This window comes from Acanthopagrus latus, chromosome 15, assembly GCF_904848185.1.
Source record: "Acanthopagrus latus isolate v.2019 chromosome 15, fAcaLat1.1, whole genome shotgun sequence".
NCBI classification, from domain to species: domain Eukaryota; kingdom Metazoa; phylum Chordata; class Actinopteri; order Spariformes; family Sparidae; genus Acanthopagrus; species Acanthopagrus latus.
In genome coordinates this window covers 23,205,844-23,231,015 of record NC_051053.1, presented here as the reverse complement: position 1 = coordinate 23,231,015, position 25,172 = coordinate 23,205,844, and the positions used below count along the sequence as shown (strand labels likewise).

The following is a 25,172-nucleotide window of genomic DNA, read 5'->3' as shown; positions in this document are numbered from 1 at the left end:
TTACATACTGTGTGGAGGATGTCAGTCAAGTTGTTTTTTGGTTATACAGAGAATTTGGATCGAGATAAGCAGAACATTTCACTGACCAAAAATAAACTTGTCATCGGTTTCACACTTTCTAATGGCGACACAGGAATAGGCCATCTGACAGTTTAAGATTAGATAGTGATGGATCTTCAAGACATCCACACTCAACTTTTCAGACGAGAGATCCAGGTAGAACAGAACTATGTAGGCTTTACATGGCATTTCCTTGGGTAATATATTGGAAACAATTCAAGATAGGAATGGACCATCTTTAAAGGGACTCTGTGGAACTTTTGTGCTCCTTTTTGCTCCGAGACAAAGCACCCAAGAACTTGCATAAAGTTAAATCCGTTGGACTGACAAGGAAAATCTGATCCCAGTCCTTCAAAAGGAAATCTCCAGCAGCGTTAAACATCTTCATTAAATTGTCTACAGGTAACCGAGAGAGACAAAGAAGGTCTCATGTATCAGGACACCGTCAGGCCTGATAAATATCATACATCCCTTTATTTAAAACATCTAGGGTTGGGTGTCGTTAGAAGATCCTTCCATCAATTTTAACAGTAACACTACACATACAGCCGATCACCAGCACTATAATACCACTTTTCCACCAAAATGAACATTAACGCCTATTAATCCCATCCCCACAGTCGAGTCTATGGTTTGCATCTGAGGCGTTACGTTACTGATCACCGGTTCACGTCACAAATGCGCCGCAAACAGTTGTACAACAATACAGCCATTGTGAAAGAAGCGTCTGTGAAACGCTGGAGACATTACAACACCAGCAAAATGACTCATTTGACTGACATAATTTGGGCCATTCAGTCCGATAAAAGTTGGAAAGTCTAGAAGAGCAGCGGGATTAAATTATTTGATCCCCCTGCAAGTTGGGCGGCACGTTTCTTACACTCAGGTGTGCATAACCTACAGTTTAGCAATCTATTATTTAAATACACAAACGTTAGTTTCTATTATCTGCCATGAAAGTCAGTTAATTATCATTTATTGTATCAGCTGGAAGTCTTCAATCTATGGTTGGATAGAAGGGATTTGTGCAGATAAGAGGCCAGCAGAGGGGACCTACAGAAACCTTCAACACTTGAAAACGAAGCTGCTCTTCAGTCTGGTGGTACGGTAACAACGCTAAAACAAAGTTTACTTCTTTTCACCTTTGTCATCTTTTGTGCAGAAGCGTCGACAGAATCACCTAAAAACTGTAAAAATGGGCTGAATCAACAAGTGTAGAACAAGCCTGTGCAGCCAAACTCTATACAACCCACACAAATAAAGCTTCCTTTAGATCTTATAAAGCACAAATCATTACACCTCCAACAAACTGGTACATCTTGCAGACCTTCTACCAACACTGTGCCATCAGGAGCTCGATAACTGACCAGAGAATCGATCAGTCTTCAGTCTGCAGCTGCACTGAAGGGATGTGTGAGCATGAGAGCACCGAGGAGGGTATAAATAAACCTACAACTCCAAGCTACGCCCTTCCAATTGGTTTAGTGACAGATAAGTTGAATATAGATCCAGGCCTGGGCTCCCATTGGTCACTTATTGGACAGCTACCGGTTACCAGGCAACTCAGCCTCACATATACAGACATGTATGCGCTGCAGAGTCCAATTAATTAGGACAGCATGAGCCAGTGGAGTGGACCTGTAGTAGCAGCCTCCGGTAGTAACACAGATGAACATGTAGCCTCGGCCTTGTTCAAATTAAAACAATGTTGCTACTATCAACACAGCAGCGTGCTGCCCTGCGCACACACACACTCACACACACACACACACACACACACGGATACAGTGAAGTTAGAGAAGCTGCACAGACGTCTCCCAGCCCTGTGCGTAAAACTGTGCCACCAAAAAAAAAACTCCAAAACTAATTCACCACAGGGCCTCGGTGCCGATAAAGAGTGAAGGCTGTGCCGAGGAGGGATAAGAAAAATATCTGGGCCACAGGCTTCCAGGCTACTGTCAGCCCGGGGGCAGAGCCACAGAGAGAGAGAGAGACAGGGAGCCAAAAAGTGGTTGAGAAAGCGTTTCCTTCTCTACGTGCTCGACTGTAAAACTCACAGCAAAGCGACCAAACACCAGAAACAACAAAAAAACAACAACTTGACCGACACGTTGAGGCACAAGGGGCCTGGCCCCTCTCCTCCTCCTCCTGCTGCTGCTGCTGTGTGTGTTTACCAGTCGGCGGAAGAGGGTTGAAATTACGAGGGCGATTTCTCTTTTTTTTTGCCCGCTTACCATCTTTGCAGGTTCGGATGATGAAATCCAGGCGACGAGAAACGGAAAAGAGGTACAACAACACGGAGGGGAGGGGAGGGGGAGTCGGTAGGCCCGCCGAGTTGTGGCGAGAAGAAACGCGCAGAAATGTTGGTCTCGGTGCTCTCCGAGGTTTCTCGTCCCGGATTTTTAGACCCCACAGCTCCAGGCACTCTCTTCTCCGTCTCTCTCTCTCTCCGTAGCCGAGGCTTTCACCGCAGTGGCACAGGGAGGGAGACCCGCGGGGAGGGGACAGCGCGCGGAGGAGGAGGAGGCTCGGTTTGACAAGCAGGCGGTGGCGGAGGGGAGGAGACAGTTCAGTTGTACTGTACATCCGGGTGCTGCAACCTCTGTTTATTTATATTCGTGCCTTCTGAGGAGGTTTGTGCCAGTGCGCCCCCCGCCGGTGGTGTGGACGCGCTGCAGGGAGGCCTGCGGGGCATTAGCTGCTGCTGGCTTTTCACCCTGAACACAACTGGCAGATGGACTTCATTTCATGTAATCCCTGTGGCACTAAGTCTGCTCATCAATAGCGCAGACTTTGCCTCATAGCACAGCCGCTAAACCCATTCTGAGCATTGTAAACCACAGGGGAGAGCTGAGGTGGCTTTAAAAGGTGCAGGAGAGCCGGAGTGAAAGGAAAATCACAAGATTTATTCAAAGAGCACCTTTAAACAGAGTAAAAGGGCTTTGACAGAGCAAAGGAACATCACAAAGCAGCTTCTCCATGACACTCCCTGTGCAAGTTACATACTTTGCCTTAAATAAGACATATAATGCTCATTTTCAGGTTCATATTTGTATTTCTGGAATAGGTTTACATGTTTTAATGCTCAAAAAACGTATCAGATTTCTCAGCAGCACTGTATTTCTCTCCTGTCTGTTTTTATCTCCTGTCACTTTAAGGCCCCAGTTTCTTCTGATTGGTCAGCTCACACATGCCTGAGCAACAGAGCAGCTGTGCAGAAGTAGCATCTAGGTTTATATTACTAGGTGTGATTTAAAGAATTAAACCTGAGGCTACTCATGAGGCATTCAGGAGCTGTATTTTCTGTGGGATAGAGGAGCTTCTGTCGGCCTTTGTCCATTTTTTACTTTCAACATCTTTTACATGCACGAGAACATATGTAACGCTGAAAGAAATGAAAACAGGAGGTCATATGTTTTATGAGCTGTAGGAGGTACAGTGTGTGTGTTCGTAAGTGCTTACAGTTGCAGCAGAAGAAGGTGGTACATGTAGAATTATACGGGGTAAAACAGGATTTTCAACGTTTGAGACTGTTGGCCTCCCTATGTGTCCTAATCCTCCTCACTAATAATGCTGTTTTTGTGCAGATTTTGTGTATTTCCGGAGGCCTTTATTATTTTCTGACTCTTAATAACAGTAAAATTCCCCCAAACCAGATCACACACATTTAGTCTACTCAATGTGAGCTCCTTATGGCTAAAGTTATATTTTTTCACTTCCAGTTTGGAGCCCCACTGGGAAGGCCCTCCTCCTACTGTGGAGACCTCGAGTAGCCTATAAAAAAAAAAAAAAAAAAATAGTGACTCAGCAGTAGCAGAGGATGCACATCCATTACAGTATTGATTTAGAGATCTGCAGATTTAAAGCGCTGTCTGGATTAAACTGGACTTCTTGAAGGAGTTACAGCTTTTACACATCTCTCTCCCCAGCAGTGTTTTCCAGCTCCTCTTTGGGGATCCCGAGGCGATCCCAGTTCCCAAGAGATATATAATCCCTCCAGCAACCTCTGGGTTCGGCCCCGAGGTCTCCTCCCTGTTGGTTGGTCTTAGAAAATCTCTAAAGGGAGACGCCCAGGAGGCCTCCTAATAACAAGCCTGAACAGCCTCACTTTGAATGTGAGATCACTTCAGCTTTAATCAAAGCTGAACACCCTCCAGGTTGAATAGCAGATTTTGCAGGAAACATCCAACTCTCGCTTTCTGCAGGACCTCATATGTAGCCGTCAACTCAAAAGATTACTAACATTAGCTTTGCCAAAATATGTCATATTTAGGAGTATGTGATGATGTGATGGAGTCCTGATGAAGACCTGTTGGCATTTTTAATAATTGACCTTTTATTCATTCAGACACTGTGATAAAGGCTTTTAAAATATGTCTTTCCTGATTTGATTAATTTTCTTGTATTGCCCAAAGTGTCTCTGGATTATGAACGTCACATTTAGTCTTTTGTTGATGTGATGAATGTCTTGTAACGATCATGTTTGACCTGTTTGTTGATTCACTTGAAGTTGCATAATTCGTTACTTGAGTTGCCAATACTCTCTAAAATGCATCTCATGTAGCTCGTAGGTTTATACTGAGTTAAATGAACACATGCGCCACACAGAAAAGGTTTGTCTTTTTACTATTAATCACATCATAAACAAACGACACCTTCACATAAAAGGTCAGAGTGATATGTAACATCTCAACACTATATTGCACCGTTTCATTGTTGTCTTATACGTCTGAATTCTTGCATAGTTCAATTCAAAATGTCAACTTCTACCAAAAAATACACACACAAAATTATGAAAACATTTTCCAAAGGTTCACTGTACAAAAATACTATTTTTTTTGTTTGAAAATATTATGATTTACCACAATAAATAGAAAAAAAATATTATAAGATCCGTCATCAACAGGTTGTGTTACGTTCCAAATACATCGTTTTTGCCTTAATAAACACAAATATTCATGGCTAAGTCCTTTGGAAGAGGTAGAGAAAGAAAACAAACAGGAGCACAACTTCACCCCAAATACAAAAGTCCTACTTCTTACAGACACACAGCTACACAGAGAGTTCTCTCCAAAACACCACGGGCCCTTTTTTTTTTTATTTATCACGGTGGTGAAGCGATGGCAAGTTCACTTCAGCCACTTCACCCCCATCGCTTGTCTCTGTTCAGATCACACACGTTTCCTCCAAGATACAAGTTTTCAACACATAACATTGTTATGCAGTAATGAGTTTTGTTCCTGTTGATCCCGACTTAATCTTCATTTCTGGGTGAACTCATCCTGAAATTGCCAGCAACTGTTTTTGACATGACGTGAATTTCGTGACAATGTCTGATGGTCATTTTGGAGTGAAACTCCTCACACACAGACAAAGCTTTTAAAGTACACAACACAGATAAACACATCTGTACAAAGAAACACACTCACACGTATACAGTACTGTGCATTACGTAAGTCTGAACACACTTAATGGGTCACCAGATGCCACGAAGAAAACATTTACGTCATTAAATCCATAAAATAAAAACAGATTTTATGTCGACAGCAGGTTGTGGAGACGTGCCACATGTTCCACTTCACACCTGAGTATGATAAATTGATTTTGACGCATTTGTTTAATCAGAAACAAACAAAATCATCGAAACCTCTCTGCAATTTAAATATTCTGCCATAAATATATATTACTGTGATTTTCACTGGCAGTAAATCTGATGCATGTTTTCCTCCACAACCAGCTTTAGATTTTCTGATATCAGAGAACAAATAAATCCTTTTACCGACAAAAAGAAAAATGTCTTAATTTCACCTTGACAGACTGCGATTGGAAACGTCACCTTGTGTTTCTTTCTTTCTTTTTTTTTTTTTTGCAGAGTACACCTGAATATATCCAACGCCGCTCCTCCATCAGACAAACATCTCCTTGTTGATCCACATGAGCGTGCGCGTGTCGTTGGGTTTGCACTCGTACTCGATGCTGTTGAAGCTGTTCCCCCACTGGCAGTGGTCCCTCTTGTTGTAGTTGTAGTACTTCACCTGCCACACCGTCTCAAACAGCCCCACCTCTGTGAACTGAAGGAGAAACACGTGCACAGATGAGGGCATGCACGAACACAGACAGCAGACGGATGGAAACACAGTTAGAAAGCCACACTTATATCTCCATGTGTGGAACCACGTGAAGGTGAAATGAAGAGCGAGCCGGGACAGATGGATACGTGCACTGACAAACATGCAAACACACGTCGTATCATCCCAGAGGCCCGAGGCTGTGAACAGATGGACGTCAAACCAGATGAAATCATATTGGTAGGATTTTTATCTAATGTTGTGAACTTGTCTGTAGGTGCTCGTTCTCCTTGAGAGGTTAAAAAAAAAAAAGAATCGAAAACTGTAAAAATTCACTTAAACGTATTTGAATATTTACATCAGAACAGCTGCAGAATTAAATGTCGTCAGCGAACGTTTCAACAAACCGCTGACACATTCACATTTATATGTGTCATAGGCTGCCATGCTGACAATTCTAGACCACGTGTCATATCGCATTCAGACTACATGTTACATGACCTGACTTTCATATCAGGAGGTGGAGGGGATGGTGGTGGAGTAACTGGTGAGAAGTCCGCCAAGCCAGTGACCACAGTTCAAGACTGTGTTTCAACATTTTCAAATCTGACACCACTGGATCTTTTCAGCAAGTCGGAAGCCAACAACTGTAACATTATTTTTGTTTGGTTGTGAGAGTGAAGCAAAACTGGAAAACAAAAAGTGCTCGTCTGCTCGTTGCTGCCGCTGATAATAAAGCCAACGATAAAAAAATAAAACTTTCGCAAGAAAATGGTCAGATCAAATGAAGATCCGACCAAGATAAATTAGAACAGAGTGGAAAAAGAAAGAGGGTCCGCCTGCTTAGTTTCCCAGTATCAACAAACAAGGTCTTCATTCTGTGTTGTCGTATTATATCTAATATTCGTACCTGTATGCTGATTTGAACCGGTTGCCTCTCTCCACTCTTAGTGTGCGCCACCCCCTCGGTGTCGTACTGGCCCGTGTAGACCACCGACTGCGGGTCTTTAGACTGCTGCTCCAGGGGGAAGGTGACTCCGCCCACGGTCATCGACCTGCAGTCGAAACGCAACAGATTCATTAGTTTATCCTTAAAAATCCCCTCCAGCTGTGGAGAGGGTCGGGTGCAGATCCAGACCTTCTGGAGGAATAAACACTCAGAGTCACTTTGGATTTGTCTCAGATCTGGAGTCAGTTACTGACAGGAGGAAAGTTTAGGGATTATTAATTCAAGGCGAATAAACACACATGATTCTGCAGTCGAACCCACTTTCCTGGTTGCTGCTAAAACCTGATGTGCCTCAGGCATGAACAAGGTCACGTTTAAAAGTTTTATTCACGTTATCCTGGAAGTAGCAACAGGTGACCAAGTGAAACGCACCGTAAATTTGAGTGGAGTTGAGGGTTTCTGTATGTTTGAACCTTGGAGATAGTCAACAACATATATAACAGAAGGTCTGGTCATTTTTTATACATTTTAATGAAGAATCTGTACATATTACATCTTTGAATAAAAGCTCATGTGAGTCACCATTACAATAAATATAAATAAACAAGATGTATCTAAAAATGTGACTGATTTAAAGCATTAGAAAACAACAAATGCAATTTAAACGCATCGATTAATAGATTATAATCCCAATTAATACATGCAGGTATTTAAAAAAAACAAAGATTGCTACAGTGGATCATCTGAGAGCTTCACACACACACACACACACACACACACTGATGCCAGGATGTCATGGTGAACTGGGTCCACAGCTGCGTCCCAGCATGCCCCAAATTCACAACATCTCCCATGCATCATCACGTGTGACCTATTTTTTTTTTTTTTTTTTTTATAGCCCAGCCCAGACCGATGTTTAGACATCCAACACTAATCCTTATTTGGAGATGCATGTACAGCAATAGTCATTACATAATCATGATTGTAGGCAAATCACAGGAGGGCGGAGACACAAGAGCCCAAACGTGAAGTCCTAATCTGTGTTGGATTTAACGTGCAGCCAATTGGGGGTTTATGGTGCCTTCACGGACTCCTCGTAAACGCCTACACCCGAGCGCTACTCTTGGAAATACGACTTGTTGAGCGCCCAGTGCGGGGATTTTAGCAAAAATAAAATAAAATAATGACACAAAGCAATAAAACGATGCTTTTATCTGATGTTTTCTTTCCGTAGAATTAGAAAATTAACAACCTCTTAATTTTTCTCCCACTCCATGTGCGTAAAGATCGTTTATTTCCCACCGCGCGTCCATACAGTCTTGAAATCTGCATTTGGCTTCTCAGAAAAAGACAAGACGCTCTAAGGTCGCCACCAGTTCACCCAAGGACTGAACCTCAGCCTGTGTGTGATTATTTGTAGGTATTTTGGCGATGAAGCGGACAGAGACTCCGTTGTATCCACTGTACTTTCACTTTATAGAGGAAAGGCTTCCCACCACAGTGACTGCTCACATTTCAAAGGTTCTAGCAGATTAAAATGTCGCTATTATCGAGAACTATCGACATTATTCTGGAGGCTCGATAGTCACGCTGCCATACTCATTATTAAATTAGGTCCACTGGCTAAAGGTAACTGGAAATATTGGCCTGGTCCTGGTTCTTGTCTGAGGTGAAGACCACGTCGGGATTAAAGTCAGAAGACTACCTACGTGGCCTCGGCAGCTCCCGGTCTGATGACCACCTCGATCTTGTACTTGGAGCCGGTCAGCAGCTTGATGGTCCGGGTCTGTCCGAACCTGGCGCCGTCGGACTTGAAGTGCACCGCGCTGTTGTTGGGAAGCATCTTCATAGAGATCCCGATTTTGACGATCTGAGGGACGTCGGCCATGTTTCCATGCAGCAGCTGTGTCACCAGGGATCGGTGGGGTTTGCTCTGCGCGGGTGAAAGGTCGCAGGTGTCGGGTCAGTTGTCCATAGCAGGACGCGGCAGCGGCAGCAGCAGCACCGGAACTGCTGAACTACGCTGCGCTCTGTAATCCCGTCCAACCTGCAGCACGGACCTAATCCCAACCAATGCTCTCTCTCTCCCTCTCTCTCTGAAAATCTCTCTCCCTCTCTCCAACTGTCCCCCCTCCACCCTCTCTGGCTATATTCTCCCTTTCTTCCTCTCAGTTAGCGCAGCTTTCCTCGTCAAATGTCTGTCGATGTTTAAACGTGTCGTGCGTAAATCCGTCCAATTAAGGCTCTGTGGATTACGCGTTAATTGATCCTCGAAGGGCGGAGAGGGTACAGGCTGGTGGACTAACAGGAGGAACAGAGCTGTCACCACTTCAGCAACTCTTTATTTAGGCTGGTGGATGGTTCTTTGTAGGATTTAAAAGCTCTTTGTTCTTATTTGAATGTGATTTATGGCGCGTAAAATAAAGCAAACACGCTCCATTCATGGTTTCAGCTGGTTGACCTCTAGCTGAGATTATAAAGCAAGTTAAGGATTGTGTTAATGTAATATCATTTATAATTCATCTACTATTTTATCCTATGTTTAACGTTGTTTATATTTCTGTATTACTGTTATAAATATTACGTGTATTGTTATGCTCTAATGCCGTCGCTTGATGGCGCTGTTGCAGCAATAAACAATAAACTGGTTTCCATTCAGAGGGTCACCTAGGTCAAGTAGATGCAGAGTAAGTGTGCTCATCATCATCATCATCATCATCATCATCATCATCATCATCATCATCACCATCATCAATGCATCCATCATTAGCATGGCTGGAGCTGCCATTGAGGACACTGAGGTCATGTCCTCTTTCTGGGTCTTTGACATCTTGATATAAATATGTTTGGTAACGCTTTTTAATATCATTAAAATAATTATATATAATGGCAAAGTCATAGTTTATCAAACTTGCGTTGAGAGTTATTTGTGTCCTCCTGGCCAGTCTAACCCTGCAGAGTCTTGTAATAATATCCTGACACAACATTGTACGAGGCCTGTGTAGGAAGTCAAAAAAGATTAACACAGCTTCATGAATCCAGATGTTTAAAATCAACTTCTGACAGCTTCTTGTCAAGTATTTACCTCTGTGATATAATAATAATAATAATAATAATAATAATAATAATAATAATAATAATAATAATACTTACGATAACAAACTGAATTTACTGTATAGAGAACCTTTCAGAGCACAGTTACAAAGTACTTTAGAAAACCACATAAAACACAAAGCACATAAAACATATAAGAGAGTAAAACATGAAGGATTAATCACAGAAAGGCAGTTTTAAACAAGCAGGTTTTCAAAGTGATTTATAAGACGACACTGTGTTTGCAGCTCTCAGAGTCTTGGAGCCGTGTCTGCACAGAATCCATCATCTCTGTTGGTTAATCCACACTTTGATAAAACAAGAAAAGATTCACCTGAGGAGCTCAAGGTGCCACAAATAACATCAGGATCAGTCAGATGACTTCACTCAGGGCTTTGAAAGTAATGCCTACGTGTTGCCACTAGAGGTCAAACTTTGATCACAACAGGAAAAATCAGATTATCCAAGTTGAAAAAAACATCACAGACCATTTATAGCAGCTCCGTGATTCACGTGATGGCGACACATCTCTGACATCATGACGAGCTTTGGATGGACCAGAACAAAGTGGGGAAAGTTTAAATCCGAAAACCATTTTCAGAACAAATGGACATGATATCCATATTTTAAATTATTCCTTCAGATTCCTTCAGATCGTTAATTAGACTGAAGCTGTGCAGTGATGCCATGCTGTGACTTTACAAACAAACCAACGCTGATGGACGAGACCTTATTTATTTACAAGCAAATCAATGGTGGTGCATTTAGTTTGGTGTTTAAAAGAAAAAATGGCTTGGAAAGAAAAGAAAGAAGAGGAAGAAATCTTAAATAGTGCTTTTGTGGGTCACGTGGTCGGAGAGTGACGCAGCTGTGACCACATGAGGACGCGTGTGAGTTCGAGACCCGAGCAGTTTCTCTGTTTCTCTGATTATGAACTCATCTCAAGTGCTGCTCAGTCTTCAGCCAGTTCAGCGACAAAGTTTAAGTTTGGTGGTGGAAAGATTATCAGCCAGTGTTTTTTTCAGTTAAGGCAGAAACTTCGTGTCCAGCTGCTTCCTCAAGTGGGACTTCACACAAAAGACAAAGGGGAGAAGTGTTTAAAGCAAATTCCTGTATATTTGTGTGTGTGTGGTGTGTGTGTGTGTGTGGGGGGCCTTCATGTTCCCTGACCCGAACACTTAAATCAATCCATTCAACGTGAGTGCTGTAGGCACGGGACACTTTCCTCGAATGCGTAAAACTTGCGTCATCTGTCCACTGGTGTCTTTTGACGTTTTTTTCTTAAAGTCAAATGATAATAATAAAAAAATCACACAGCTGTCAGCGAACACCTGCTGATATCAGAAGTGGTTCTGCCGGTGCCGGTCGTGCTGCGTTCCCTCTCCGGCCGGTGCGTAAAAGAAGAACCACGCTGCTTTCAGGCTCCGCACGCCTCTGACAGAGAGGGACAACACGGTGAGTGAGAGTGTGTTGGGGGGAAGTAAAGAGTGTGGGAGAGCCCTCCCCCTGCCAAATGTCTCCATGGATCCACTCCTTCATAACCCAACTCTTCCCCAGCCTTGCGCAGATGGCCAAAGTGTCCAAACCGGACTGTGAACGCGCTCAGCTGGCCACTGGGTGACACGATGAGAGCAGATTAGACATTTAACTCTTCACCTACTGCTTTGTTTAACTCCGTGTGTACTGAAAGTCAAAGTAGCCCAACACCCTCTGGCGAAAGGAGCGCTTGGCTACATGTGAATGTCTGCCGGTCTCCCAGCGCGCTGCGCTGGTGATGCCATGCCGAGAAGACACACCGGCGACGAGAGCGACGGCACCGGGCTCTGGCTGAAGACCACAACGGGACGCCGGGTGCAGGAATACCCAATGAAAGATGTGGAGTCAGGGCGGAGGGCGATGAATAACGCGGCGCGGGTCGGGGACGGTCTCCTGTCTCCAACCGCTGCAGGTGCGGTGGCAGCGGAGAGGAAGCAGGGCGCCCGGCTCAGCCTGCTCGGGAAGCCGCTGACCTACAGCGCGCAGAGCGGCCGCAGGAACGCGCGCTACCGGCGGCTCCAGAATTACCTCTACAACGTGCTGGAGAGACCGAGGGAGTGGGCTTTCGTCTACCACGCGTTTGTGTGAGTACTTGGACTTTTAGTCATCAAACAACGTGTTTCATTGTTGATTCTCTTGAATTGTACAAAAGCTTCTGAATGACAAGAAGTGTTAAAATGAATGAATGTTTTTATTTGAGTAAATATGGGAGAAAACAAGCCACTGCTTTTTTCAGAAAAACAAGTTGAAATTGTCTCTTGTTCACCTGAGAATGACCAGCTGGGGTCATGGTGCACACACACATCATGGTGACACACTGATGGCAGTAATATGGGGCTTTCATTTCCTCAGATATGCAGCTCCATCAGCCTCCACCCCCTCATCCAAACATGAAAACACACATGAAACATGCAAAAATAGGAATCACACACACACACCTTTTCTCTGTTCCCCTCATTCCATGATGTGTGTGTTCAATATGTCGCGCCTGTGACCCGATGTCGTTCACCTGTGGGCTGAGTTATCCCTCCATCACTGTGTGTCAGTGCAGCATGACTTCTGAGTGTGATCACCTGTTGCAGCAGCCTCACTGTGCACAGAACGGTTAGCACCGAATGCCTTTTTAAAGATGGATTAAAGGCGTGTGTGTGTGTGTGTGTGTGTGTGTGTGTGTGTGTGTGTGTGTGTGTGTGTGCTGGTATGTGAAGGTATTTTTTTAAAAAATGTGTAACACACACACACGCTGCACATAAATCCAATAAATCAAAGTAATATAAGAGGCCCAAACTCTTCCTAATCCTTACGTAACACTGGGAGCTCCAACAGATTGAGAGAAGGTCAACGAGCTGTCAACTGGAAAGGGTGTCTGTAACATCATCTGCTGCTCCCGTGCAGATTTTTTAGCCTTTTTTTCGTTTGTGCTTTGGACGGAGAGTGTCTGGGAAGAAGTCCTTAAAAGCTGACATGTTTCATTTCCTAAACTCAAAACAGCCCTCGGCTTGACCACAGTTTGGGGTTCTCTGGTGTGAAATAGCTCCTTTCATGGCCAAAATGAATCCTGATTTTGATTCTCCTTCAGAAGAGAAACCAGCCCGTTTCCTCTTTTTCTTCTTCCTTTTCTTCTTTTTCTTCTTCGTCATGCAGTTTCAATTAACTAATTTATTGGATTATTACTGACATTCAGGCAGAGCTTCCCATGTTTGTGTTTGTCTTAACTGATAGGATTCCCAGGGGTGCTTGTCAACATGAGACACAGACTGTAAACTGTCTTAAACCAGTTGGAATCTCGGTTGTGCTCAGAGTCAGTGCGCTGAATCAGGTTTCTTTAAGTGGTGCTGCGGTGAACTCTTGTTTCATTCTGTTTATTTGAAACACCTGCCAACATCAAGGCATCATATCCTGTGTGGCTGAGGATATTCCAGAGGAAAAAGCTTTCCCACTCGAGAGTGTGTTTGGTTGTTTTTGCAGATTATCACACAGGGAGTTGGGGTTTCATGAGAGAGAGACGCAGCTCTGTGCGCTCACTCTCCCGTCTTTCCTCCCCGCTCTCTCTCTCTCCATCTGTGCATGTACAGTATACAGCGTATGCGCGAGTATCTCATTCACACACATACAACACAGCATGCACAGTCGGTGGGGGTGATGAAACGCCACATCCCCTCCCCTCCTCCGGCAGCCTCGCTGGCCCGAGGAGCGCTGTGAGAAGGAGGAAGTGGAGCTGTCAGAGGAGGGACCGTGAAGCCGGATGTTGACGTTTTATTTGCTCAGGCGGGACAGCTGAGGTCGCAGGGGTTAAGTTGTTACATCTGCTCGCGACCACAGCCTCAAACTAACTGTTTAAGTGAGATAAAGAAAACCTCAGAGAGATTAGGGGAATAATCTCCCTTTGAGGGTAAATTGATGGAAAAGTTTGTTTTTATGGGATTGGAGGCATAAAAGCTCTTTTTTTTTTTTTTTAGGATTCAGACAGAAATCATTAATGTTCATGCGTCTACTGTACACGCGGCAGTATTTCAGAGCACTTTAATAACAGTGATGCTTACACTGCAAATACCCAGACAGCGCCTGTGTGTACACACTTTATTAGCATTCAGATACTGAACGATCTTGACGTTATTGTAGCCGTGTCGCTCCCTGTTTACAAGTTAATCACTTAGATTGTGACATCCCAGATCCAGCGTCACTACTAATAAATGCAACACCAGACCAAGATTGATCTCCCGAGCAGCAGTGAGTGCCCGCCTCACCACAGCAGGACAATCAGTCATTTCAAACCGTACAAGCTTGTTTTCTTTCAGCAGGAGATCCTCTCAGAATTACCCCAAAAATGATTTGATGTAAGGACAGCAGGTGTAAAAACAAAGACAAAAAAATAGAGTCACCTTTAGAGTATTTTCAGTCATCGGAGTGAACGTACAGCATCATTTATACGAAGGTCGGGACACTTTGTTTTGTTGTGGTCTAGATTCAGATTTGGTGATTTACAGATAACTGAGTCATTCTTTTTACTATTTATGAGAACAAATTGCATCGCTGATCACAGAAAAGTATGTTGCACTCGCGTTTGCATACTTTCCAAGCAATTTCCCAATCGTTCTGGCACTCGTGGGCTCGGACGCTTCACATTCTGATGCGCGTTCCCTTGTAAAGACATACAATTCTGTTAAAGTCTTGATAGTCATTACGCCAAAAACAATACGCAGTAAGAAAAAAAAAAAAGACGGCAAACGCTATTTGGCTGGGTTCCTGTGTCAGTGTCTTAATGGATTGCTGTAATATGGTCTAAGCACTCTACATTAGTGATAATGTACATTTTTAGTTTGTACAAGGATCATTTACTTTGAACAAACAATGCGGGTCTGAGGTATTTTGTTTGGGGAGCAAAAGTTTCTTTGTGCGGAAATTTGTCAGATGGTTATGATGTTAAAAATAGCTCATGTTAAACAAAGTCTCATGATGGTTTATTGGGTGATTTTTTTTTGACCATTTACAGCAGGTGGAAAAAAACTATTTGTTGTACAAGCAACGATTTTTATCACCCTTTAAATTTAGAGGCAAAGCAACAGACATCTCGGAGAAATCTTCCAACCTGAAGGTCTCCTTTGCTTGACAGTCTCTCGTCACAAGTCATTCATTATTTTTTCTCTGGTCGCAGTTCACTTTTGACGCAAACATGAAATCTGTTTGTGTGAGGTCATGTGCCTGGAGAACATGCCAGTAGTTTATTTATGGATGGTTTTGAGAGCTGTTCAGATTCAACAGTAAGAACATTTGCACAATAACAGTCAAGCGCTGCAAAGAGTTGCATTCTCAGTGGGATCAATACTACAAAGAAACACTTCACGTTACAGGGTAACTTCGGTAGGTCTTTGATATTAACCCTATTTTTTTAATCCATGTGAATTGGTCAAGTATTGAGTTTAACTGCTGAAGTTGGCGATGGCAAAACCGACTGCAGTGTATTCCCTGCGGGCAATTAGGCACCATCAAAGTCTGTCCACTTAGTGCTTGTTTTTACCAATGACAGGCTTGGATTGTCAGTCGGATAAACCGTCTTGTTAAAGAACAAGATTCATTTTGTTTGAACAGAAACAGACGCCGTCACTCTCGCCAAAGCCACCGGACTACATTTGACAAAACAGCAATTTCATCATCAAAAACACACTTTGAACCACGGAAAGATGAAGCAAGATCATTCGGCGAGTTTTATTTCTGCCTTTCTGTCAAACGATCTGCAGCTCTGCTTTGGTAGAAATAAAACACATTAGATTAGATTACATCTCTACATGCTCTTCTCCCCCCGCTGTTATTTTTTGTTTCGACATGAATTGGTGATTGTTGGATTATTGAAAAGAGTTTTGGTTTCTGTGTTTTTGACATTTAAATGATTGTTTCTGCAAACTAGTCCGGTTAATTTGGTGGAAGTGATGGTGTTTCGGTTTAAGCTAATTTAGACCAAATTCGTCCTGTCAGCTTGTAGCCACAGGGTTTGTGCGGTGCTGTGGGAGCGTCATCCCATTGCTCCTTCGTGTGATGTCATGTTGTGATCTTCTGCCGATCAGTTTACCAAAAGGAGAAGCTGTTGCTCTGCCACTAACATGCTGGTCCTACAACTGATTGTTCGACCATATCGACAGAACCAAAAATAATACTAAATGACCAGGATATGAGGTTGATTTGGTCGGAGTGCAGCCTTAAACCCCGAGATCTTATTCTTAACAAAAAGGTATGTCCATGTAGGGATCCTTTCAATAATGTTGGGAGGGTCCATTGAAATTTGTCTGACATATTTTCATAGTGTGCAATCACCTGCTGCGTTTTGCAGGCTGTTTTTGCGGCTCCCAGCTGAAGTCCTCCTGTTCAATACTGGACCAGTTTAAAAAATTGTTGTCTCTATTAGCCACATATCATGTGCAGTGATGAAAAAAAAAACAAGTTACCCTTCATGACTGATTGATGAATGATTTGATTTGGAATGGAAATGAAAATTCTCACTTCACAGAGCTCTAATTTGTACTCATTTGGATTCTCTAAAAGACATTCATGTAGCGACCATCTGATATCTGCTGAGTCTTTGATTGCCACAATCATCTCTGCTGCCAATGAGCTCCGATCTTTTCTCATTTTTGGAGATTGCCCAAAGTCGTTAGCTTGTCACACCAAGAAACATTTGAAACATTTGATACGCTTTGGCAACTCTTATATGAAACTAAAGGCTGTAGTAAAAACCTGAAGTTTAGATTTAATTGGGAGACAGTCAAGTCACATCTCTTATGCCATAACTTTAACATGGACAGTTTTGATCTGTGCAGATTGCAAATGAAACTAGCCAGCGAGTACAGCAACTTCTCCACAGGGAATAAACCCTAAGATGCACTGTTATGTTTGGTTAATATACATGTTAGGGCTCTGGTGATCGTTCTACTGCAAACCTCATGTTCTGTATTGACTTAATGTTATTTCAGGGTGTCAGATGACATTTAAGTAAATGGATTTCTCCCCATTGGTCACTACTGTGTGTGTATTAATGCTAAGTGGCAGTGAGTGGTTAACACACATATACACACATGCTTGCAGATATACTGTATATGCAGAACTGAACACACAAACATGCAACAAGAAACAGAAACACTTTCTTTAGAGGAATGCATGTGTGGCAGATTTCCATACACACCCACGCTCGTATATCAACAAATACACACACGTGGTACACACAAACACATTCACACGTGGTCGCAGATGAACAAACAAAAGCAAGTACATGATTTATAAAAGAAAAGTTTCCTTTGATCGTTTAATTATGTTTAAACACATGCTGCCGTGTGTGTTTGTGCAAATCCAAGCTGTGCTTCAATGTCAGAAAACAGCTTGTGTGTGTGTGTGTGTGTGTGTGTGTGTGTGTGTGTGTGTGTGTGTGTGTGTGTGTGTGGACATATGTGAAATCTACTCTGAAGTATGCTCTCTATAGGAATCCTTGATGGGCTGCAGTATGCATTAAGACACTGATAAGCATCTGGGCGTGCTTCTTGCCAAATAGTGCTCTGAAACACTGCTTGGCATTAAGATTCAATCTCTTAATGAGATGGCGTGTGTTGGGCTAATCACATTTGCTGAAATGGGTTCCAGCCACAGTCTGCATTATGTGCTATACTCAGAAGATGATTCCTTCCTGTGCGCGTGTGTTTGTGTGTGTGTGTAATGAGAGTTATGTTTCATTATTATTTTGTTTTTGTTACATGTTGTGCGAGCGTGCAGGTGATCTATACCACCTGTCCATGCATCGATGTGTCCGTGTGTGTTTTTCAGCAGCTCAGTTTGTTATCGGCATGATTTCATGTATGCACCTGTCTGCTTTTGTGTCTGAGAATGAGTTACAGAAATGTGCGTGCATTGCGAGAGAGGGAGAGATTGATTCAGTCACACAGTTTGTGTGCGTCAGCCATTGATCCCAAGGCCGTTCTGGTCCATCGACAGGTAGCACATGAAGCCAGGCTGATGATTTGCCACGAGGCGGGTACACACTAATGATCAACCTCTGTCCAGTTTTATCCTTTTACTGCACAGATTTGTGCAGAATCTGTGATGCATTACACTGTCTGACTTTAAGGAGAAGGACACTGTAGTTCGATTTTTAACAGCCTTGTCACAGTCACACTGATGAGGATTAGGTATTAGAGGACAGACGGACCTCACCGAATGCTATAAATGTTTAGTTTCCTGACAAGTGTCCTCTTGTGGGTGTGTGAATATTAACTGTTTTCACTCAGTAGTAAAGGTGGAAGTGGTCTGATGATGCTGTGGCACGACAAACCTGTGTCATGTTGGGGTGAATGATTGAACGTACAACATTTTTGAGTTTGCATTATGTATTTTTTTTTTTTTTTTTTAACCCTATCTTTCCCTCATCATAACCATGACTAAATTAGAACCATTAACATAGAGGTGCATCACACATCTGGATGGCAGACTGCTCAGTGGCCCTATGCCTCTAAGAATGATGCTGTAGTTCCCCTTTCTAGTGTCACTTCATGAAGCACTCCTCTTGTGCAGTCGTCCAAATAGCAAGTAAAGTCGGGGGATGTGGTCATGGTTGTTGTATGGGTCATTCAGAAGACTCTGTGTTTGTGGTGTTGAGGGGGGAGTATCCTGGGTGAGAGTGACATCAGTGCAGGGATTGATGCATTCATATGCTAGTTTGACTGGTTATATTGTTCATCTTGGAACTGAAGGAGTGCATCTCTGTTGTCTTGTGAAAATGTACCTCTCAGCTTTGATTACCCTGATTGGGTTTCTGACCGTGAAACAGAGATGTTCTCAAACTGCAGGTGCACTGATAAAAAAAAAAAATAGAAAAAGTCAAATGCACCGAAGAACTTCAGAGGCATCCACAAGAGACTGCACTTTGTTTCCTGAGAACAGGACGACGTTTGAGACACCTGAGCACATAAAAGAGTCTCTGTGTTTAGGTTCCGAGTGGCTTCCAGGTAAGGGGGAGGATGTTGGCACATGCTCAATGGAAAATGCTGGAAAATGCTCAGGACCCATTAGATTGGATGAATAGAAAAAGTGATGCCTGTGTGTGTATGTGTATAAATACTGTCATGATATGTTCCGGTGTTTGCATGAATTGGTACAGAGAGGGTACCCTATTAAAGTGTGTGTGTGTGTGTGTGTGTGTGTGTGTGTGTGTGTGTGTGTGTGTTATGTCTTCACTGGAGAGTAACACAGCACAGACACAGTCTGGATTTGGGTGTCCAGGTCACTGGTTGGCATAATGTCGTCCAGGACAAACAAAAGGATGGATGGAGAGGAAGCAAGTAGGGCTGCAATAAATGGATTAATTAATCAACTGTCAGCTAATAAGTTAATCACCAACTATTTTGATAATAAGTTAATTACCTCCGTTAAGCAGGTTATATTTCACTGGTGTCCATTTGCCTGTTTGGATGGGTCTCTGCACAGAATAGACCCCATTAACTTCTGGTGCGGATAAAGGGACATAACAATTGGATGTATTTTGGTGGCTGGTATCAATGAATGAGTACAAAAGGAGACTATTGGGCCTTGACGTAAGTATGAGCTCTACTGAGGACCATTATAGTTGGTCTGAATCATTTTTTCAAGAAAATTTTAAATCAAGATTCCCCGATTCCAGCTTGGTAAATCTGAATATTTTCTGTTTATTTACTCTTCTATGACAGAAAATTAAATATCTTTAGGTTGTATACAAAACAAAACAAAACATTTGAGGACCTCATATTGGTCACTTGGTCGTTAGATTCAAACATTTTTTATCAAAGCACAATGAAGATATGTCATCATTACACTGGACACTCCAATGTTCAGTATTTCAGATTCAGCAACAACATAGCTAATAGTTAAATAAGTAATGGTGTCCTGATTTTTCTATACCATTTCTAAATCCCTAGATTCCCTCCCAGTTTTGAAGCTCAAAACATCATCAGTAAACTGGGAGAACATCATTAATTTATCATTCTAACTGATGATTAATACATGAATAAGTGCATCGCTCCAAAAGAACAGTAGATCATCAGAAAGCCGCCCTGCTCTTCCTGAAGTACTGAACCCACTGTTTCTGTCAACAGGAATGCTTTTGCAAAGATCACCATGAGTATTTTGGTGTCATTACACCCTCCACATGTTCTCCACAATCTTCAACTGCTAATGTGTCAAACAAAAAGGAGCTAATTATCCCGTGTCAGAGTGGAGAAACTTTGATCAGATCGGCGATGTCATTCAGAGCTCAATGGTGAGAAGGTGCTAGATCTGAGGGGACTGTCGTGACTGATATGTTGTGACATTCCAGCAGGTCACACAGGAAGTGTGTAGGCTGCAGGTGTGTGCGAGTGTCAAAGTGTTTGAGAGGGAGCAAGAAGGTTGAGCTAAAGATTAAGAACTTTTAGAGCTCGTACTGTGTATAAGCAAAAAAAATGGTATGCAAGTGGCTGTGAGAAGTGACAATTGTACAGTCAAACTTCCCATCAGTGTATGATGGTCTTAAGTATGCAGGGTTACATGGTGTATCTGTTTCTTCCCGCATGTGTACTGTATATACTTGAGTGTGTGTGTGTGTGTGTGTGTGTGTGTGTGTGTGTGTCAGTATCAGTGTGTGTCTGCTCGTTAGTCATCCGGCAGCCCTCTCGTACATCAGCCGAGGTGCCAGTTTGCTGAGCAGGCTCCGGCGCTGATGGATAGACGCAGGCTGAGCTCGTCTGTCCTGCTGCCCACACAAAGCTCACCGCTGCCTGGTGCGCGTCACACCAGCCTCCCCCTGCCCCGCCGTTACCCTGTCAGCTCTTGAAATAAGAATGTGCCTCAGAAGCACACACTCACGGCATCCCGTATACACACCCACACACATTAACACACACGAATACACAACTGCACACACACATTTCTGTACTAATGGGGTTGTCATTGTTTTCTTTTCCTCCTCAAGTGATGTCTAGATACACTGTTTTTCTTCCAGGTAGCTGTAACTTCTTTCAACATTTTCATGTTTTGATGTCGACCATGCCATCAGATTGTCTTACATGTCGTTTGAAGATTTTTTTTAAATAGCTGAAGGCAGTAGAACACGTGTGAATCTGTGTAACAAGGGAATCAAAACAAGAGTGACTGGTTGTTGGCAGGGTCTTGCTTTTGTTTGTCTGAGTCTGAACAACGCTTCATCCATCGCTCTGTTTCTTTTGTTCAGCGTCTCTGTTGGTTTCCATGGCACCCTCGCAATGACTCCTGGAAGTTGTGGCACCAAGACAAACTCCAAATAAGACCACAAGTAGTTCTGACTTAATTTCACGAGTATGGACTAAATAACCAAAGTGGACAAAGAGATATTTTGATTGAACAACATTTGATTTATCAATTGACCAACTATTAAATTAATTACCAACTATTTTAAGTAACAGTTATTATTATTATTATTATTATTATTATTATTATTATTATTATTATTTATTTATTTATTTTTCAAATTTACCTTACATACTTAAATGTGAATAGTTTCTGGTTTCTTTCCTTGTCTTTGGCAGTAAATTGCATATCTTTGGGTTGTGGAAAAAACAAGACATTTGAGGATGTCTTCTTGGGCTTTTGGAAACACTGATTCTTTCTCTTACACTGATTCTTTGTCTTATTGAGACCAACTCTCTTATTTTATAAACTGAACAACTGATTGATTAATGAAGATTAGACAATGAAATCATTGTTGGTTGCAACCTTACTTCTTGGAGGGAGGGGGGGCATAATACAAGCACAATGTTTAATATAAGTATTGAGTAGCACCATTTGATTAAGGGTTTATTTATCTTACTGTTTGTTTTGTACCCTTGAGTAAGGCAGGTCCCCACAATCATAGTGTGTAAACAAATGTCCCCATAACGTCAGTAATTCATGTCCAAGTACACACACACACAGCTTTCCATGTATTTTTCTGAATGTCTCTGGCTCTTACGCCCCTGAGAAATCCTCACATATACAGATATAGCAAGAATTATGAGCTGTTGGTGGTATAGCTTCACCACCTGGGGAGAGAGAGTGTGAATATTTTAGTAGGTTTTTCTGTGTGTAGGTGTGTCAGAAAGCTTAGTCTGCTTGCTGCAATCTTAATGAGAACACCCATAGACATTTTGTAGTGAAAAAAATGTACACACCTGCTCAGCCCAACACATATTGTGAATAATTTATCTTGGTTAGTCATACACATGTTTCCCTGGTGACACTGATTCAGGCAGAAGTAAACACCAGCTCACCCACCTGTCTGACAAAGTTGTCAGACAGAGTGAGACAGAATTCTGTATGAACAGGTGTTTGCATCATCGCACATTTTTTGTTTTGTCAAAGGATTGGGGAACGCTGTTTGTCATGTCAGTGGAATAATTTGAAATTCTGCTGAGCGATGCAAGAGATGGAGGCTTTGAGAGGAGGCGAGGAAGAGGAGGTGAAAAGAGGGACAGCTAAATGAGAATATAGACTGTGCTCACCAGGTAGTGGCATTACTCTGTGAGGCTGTAAGATACCCGACAGCCTGTCGTCTTCTTTAATTGCCTTTCAGTCACTCTCCCTAATAAACTCACACAGAGACACACACATCAGTACATTCATTAGTTCAAGTCCCAAATTGAGAATTTGTAGTTTTATTTTTTTTTTTTTTATTGTAATTCCATCAAACAAAACAAAGAATTTGAAGATGTCACCATTTGGCTCTGACAACTTGTCATGGGCTTTATTATGGTGATATTTCTAGACTAAGGTTATTTAACTTAGTAAATAATTGATGAATTGATAGTGGTGAACTGGTAGTTGGAAGAGCATAACAGGGACAAATCATAATATGTGAGTGGTTAAATGACTTCCATTGTGGTGATTTTTGTATTATTGCCTTAAAGTTTCAAAAGACACAATTTCTGCTTTTACTGTGCTTTTCGTTCAGCCAATGGGCTGGATTTTTCTTGTAAAAATGCAGGTTGAATTATGGCACAAAGGTCGCATCTACTATTGTGCCGCCACACCAGGAAGAGGCATTGTATATCCTGGTCGCTATCCAGATAACAGTGGAAGAACTGGAAGAATTTTGGAAACTCTACAATGCAAAACAAAAATAAAAAATAAAAAAACAAAAAAAAACAAAAAAAGTGTATGTATGTGTATATATATATATGCAACAATTGATGATTTCTCAGTTTAATTTTGATGTTTCAATCATTAAAACACTTTGCATGAGACCTCTGCATGACTATTTTGCAGAGGACAAAATAACAGCATAGACCTGTGACCTGGTCCCAAATGAGCCTGAAGCAAAATGTTTCCCAAATTTGCAAGGACACCAGTTTTGCTCTCAATTTTCCCTCTGAAGAAAACTGAACACAATGGGGATTTGATAAAATGTGTCTACATCAAAGTTTTGACTACCGTGTGCAGCAGTAATTTCAGTGGCATTTGGACAGAAAATTGAATGACATTTCCCAGCTGTGAACAAGAAAGCTTTTTAATATTCATGACATTAAATCTCAGAAAATCGAAGGAGTACAGCCTTGACAATACCCCGGGCAACAAAACAGACTCGAGGGCTTTTATGCAAATTACACCAATTTAGTGTGTTTCTGTCCTGTGGTACCTGGACGATAAAGCAACCAGCTCAGCATCATTATCCAACCAACCTGACACAGCTGAGAAGTGGAGAGGAGGGAAGGAAGAGGGTTGAGAAGAAAGGAAGCATTCAACAAAAGTAAAACTATGTTCATCCATTATGTTTCTTATTGTTCCATTTTATTTCATTTCTGCCTTGCAGCAAATGTGGGCAGGCACACGAGTTGGCTTTGCTGATGGTGTGAACTTTTTGCAGTTCCTCTAATAGAGATAGAAACAACAGAAGCTTCCCTCTGAACAGTCTGTTAGTAGTTTTCTCATACAGACTGTCTGCGATGAACTTGTTTATTTTGGTGTTGCATTGTACATTCGACAGAAGATGCTTTAAAGCAGTAATTACACAAACAGAGTAGACTGACAGTGTTCCCGTTTCATCATTTTGGCTTCATTTTGATTTAAAGATTAAAATTGTACTCTCTCCCTCTTCTTCTCTCTGTGTTTTGCTGAATCTGTTGTGAATCAAAGTTCCTTTATTGCCCTTTAAAAATGGCTGTTTTGTTGTGGAGGCGTCAGACAATGGATGCAATTTGAAGTGCTCTGAGTGAACAATCTTGGGCATATTTGCATGAGTTAAATGAAACCGACTGAGGCAAGATAAGCTTCTTTTTTTTTAATTAAAAAGCTATCACAAGCCTGAACATGTCTTTCTTTGAAAGTGTTTCCCTGAGGAGTACAAGGGCTGTCCACCATCTATTTCTCTTTGTTTACTGAGTGAGTAATCTTTATTATCCCCCGCTATGAGATCAGGGGTCTCTGAGATGTGTGTGGACGGTCGGGCCTTGATTAAACTTGAGAGATGATGCACTTGAGCATCCTGACACCCAACGACCACACAACAGGTGCTGCGACGTAGTTCGATGTTGTTTACTTTTGCATTGTTTCTAAAGGCAATACATGTTATTATATGGTACCAGAAGCACAAAGTGATCATTATATATACGTGTATATATATAATGATACTAATAAAACACCCCTCTATTGTTTCAAACTTCAGTTATCATGTGATTATGTTCCAGCCTCTTTCTATATGCAGCTTCTGGGGGGTTGATATAGATTAATGTTGACATTCAACACAGCCCACGCTTCTGCAGGCCTGCATTATTGCATGGTCGACATGTGTATGATAGCTCTTTTGGCTGACAGATGTGGAACTGATGATTAAAAATACAGAATATGTCAAGAGTTTTGGCAATTTCCACCTTGATTCACACATACACACTGGCGTGCCTCACCGTGCTGTTACTCTCTTGTTGTATGTGACTGCTGTGGATCAGTTTTATATTTTATCTTTTATCTTT

The 25,172-nt window shown here is 42.2% G+C and overlaps 3 protein-coding genes across 5 annotated transcripts in view; 1 reads left to right on the top strand and 2 right to left on the bottom strand.

The window, feature by feature from the left end:
- The window catches only part of LOC119033000 (calcineurin subunit B type 1), a 31,352-nt gene extending 28,748 nt beyond the window's left edge, over positions 1–2,604 (bottom strand). The window contains exon 1 of the mRNA XM_037122567.1: positions 2,295–2,604. Within this exon, the coding sequence (XP_036978462.1) occupies positions 2,295–2,297 (3 nt within the window). The 5' untranslated portion in view covers positions 2,298–2,604. The remainder of the gene's footprint in view (positions 1–2,294) is intronic.
- A 2,085-nt stretch (positions 2,605–4,689) lies between these two features.
- Positions 4,690–10,046, bottom strand: cnrip1b (cannabinoid receptor interacting protein 1b). The gene is made up of 3 exons (XM_037124114.1): positions 8,787–10,046; positions 7,039–7,183; positions 4,690–6,131 (listed from the first exon to the last, which is right to left on the bottom strand). Exons 1-3 carry the CDS (start codon positions 8,963–8,965, stop codon positions 5,967–5,969), a joined length of 489 nt encoding a protein of 162 aa, XP_036980009.1. The 5' UTR covers positions 8,966–10,046; the 3' UTR covers positions 4,690–5,966.
- Positions 10,047–10,357: 311 nt separating this feature from the next.
- kcnq5a (potassium voltage-gated channel, KQT-like subfamily, member 5a) overlaps positions 10,358–25,172 on the top strand; it is a 100,757-nt gene continuing 85,942 nt past the window's right edge. Inside the window, exon 1 of one of the 3 annotated variants that reach the window (XM_037124465.1) lies at positions 10,358–12,290. In XM_037124465.1, coding sequence (XP_036980360.1) covers positions 11,911–12,290 — 380 coding nt within the window. In that variant the 5' untranslated portion in view covers positions 10,358–11,910. The remainder of the gene's footprint in view (positions 12,291–25,172) is intronic. The other 2 variants (XM_037124466.1, XM_037124464.1) reach the window with 2 other exon arrangements.

What these genes read in the sequence shown, in the direction of transcription:
- cnrip1b (XM_037124114.1), bottom strand. Translation starts at nt 8,965, where the DNA reads ATGGCCGACGTCCCTCAGATCGTCAAAATCGGGATCTCTATGAAGATG. An exon ending in CCGGGAGCTGCCGAGGCCAC is followed by an intron (nt 7,184 to 8,786) that starts GTAGGTAGTCTT and finishes TTTCGACTGCAG; the next exon opens with GTCGATGACCGTGGGCGGAG. An exon ending in CGGTTCAAATCAGCATACAG is followed by an intron (nt 6,132 to 7,038) that starts GTACGAATATTA and finishes TTTCTCCTTCAG; the next exon opens with TTCACAGAGGTGGGGCTGTT.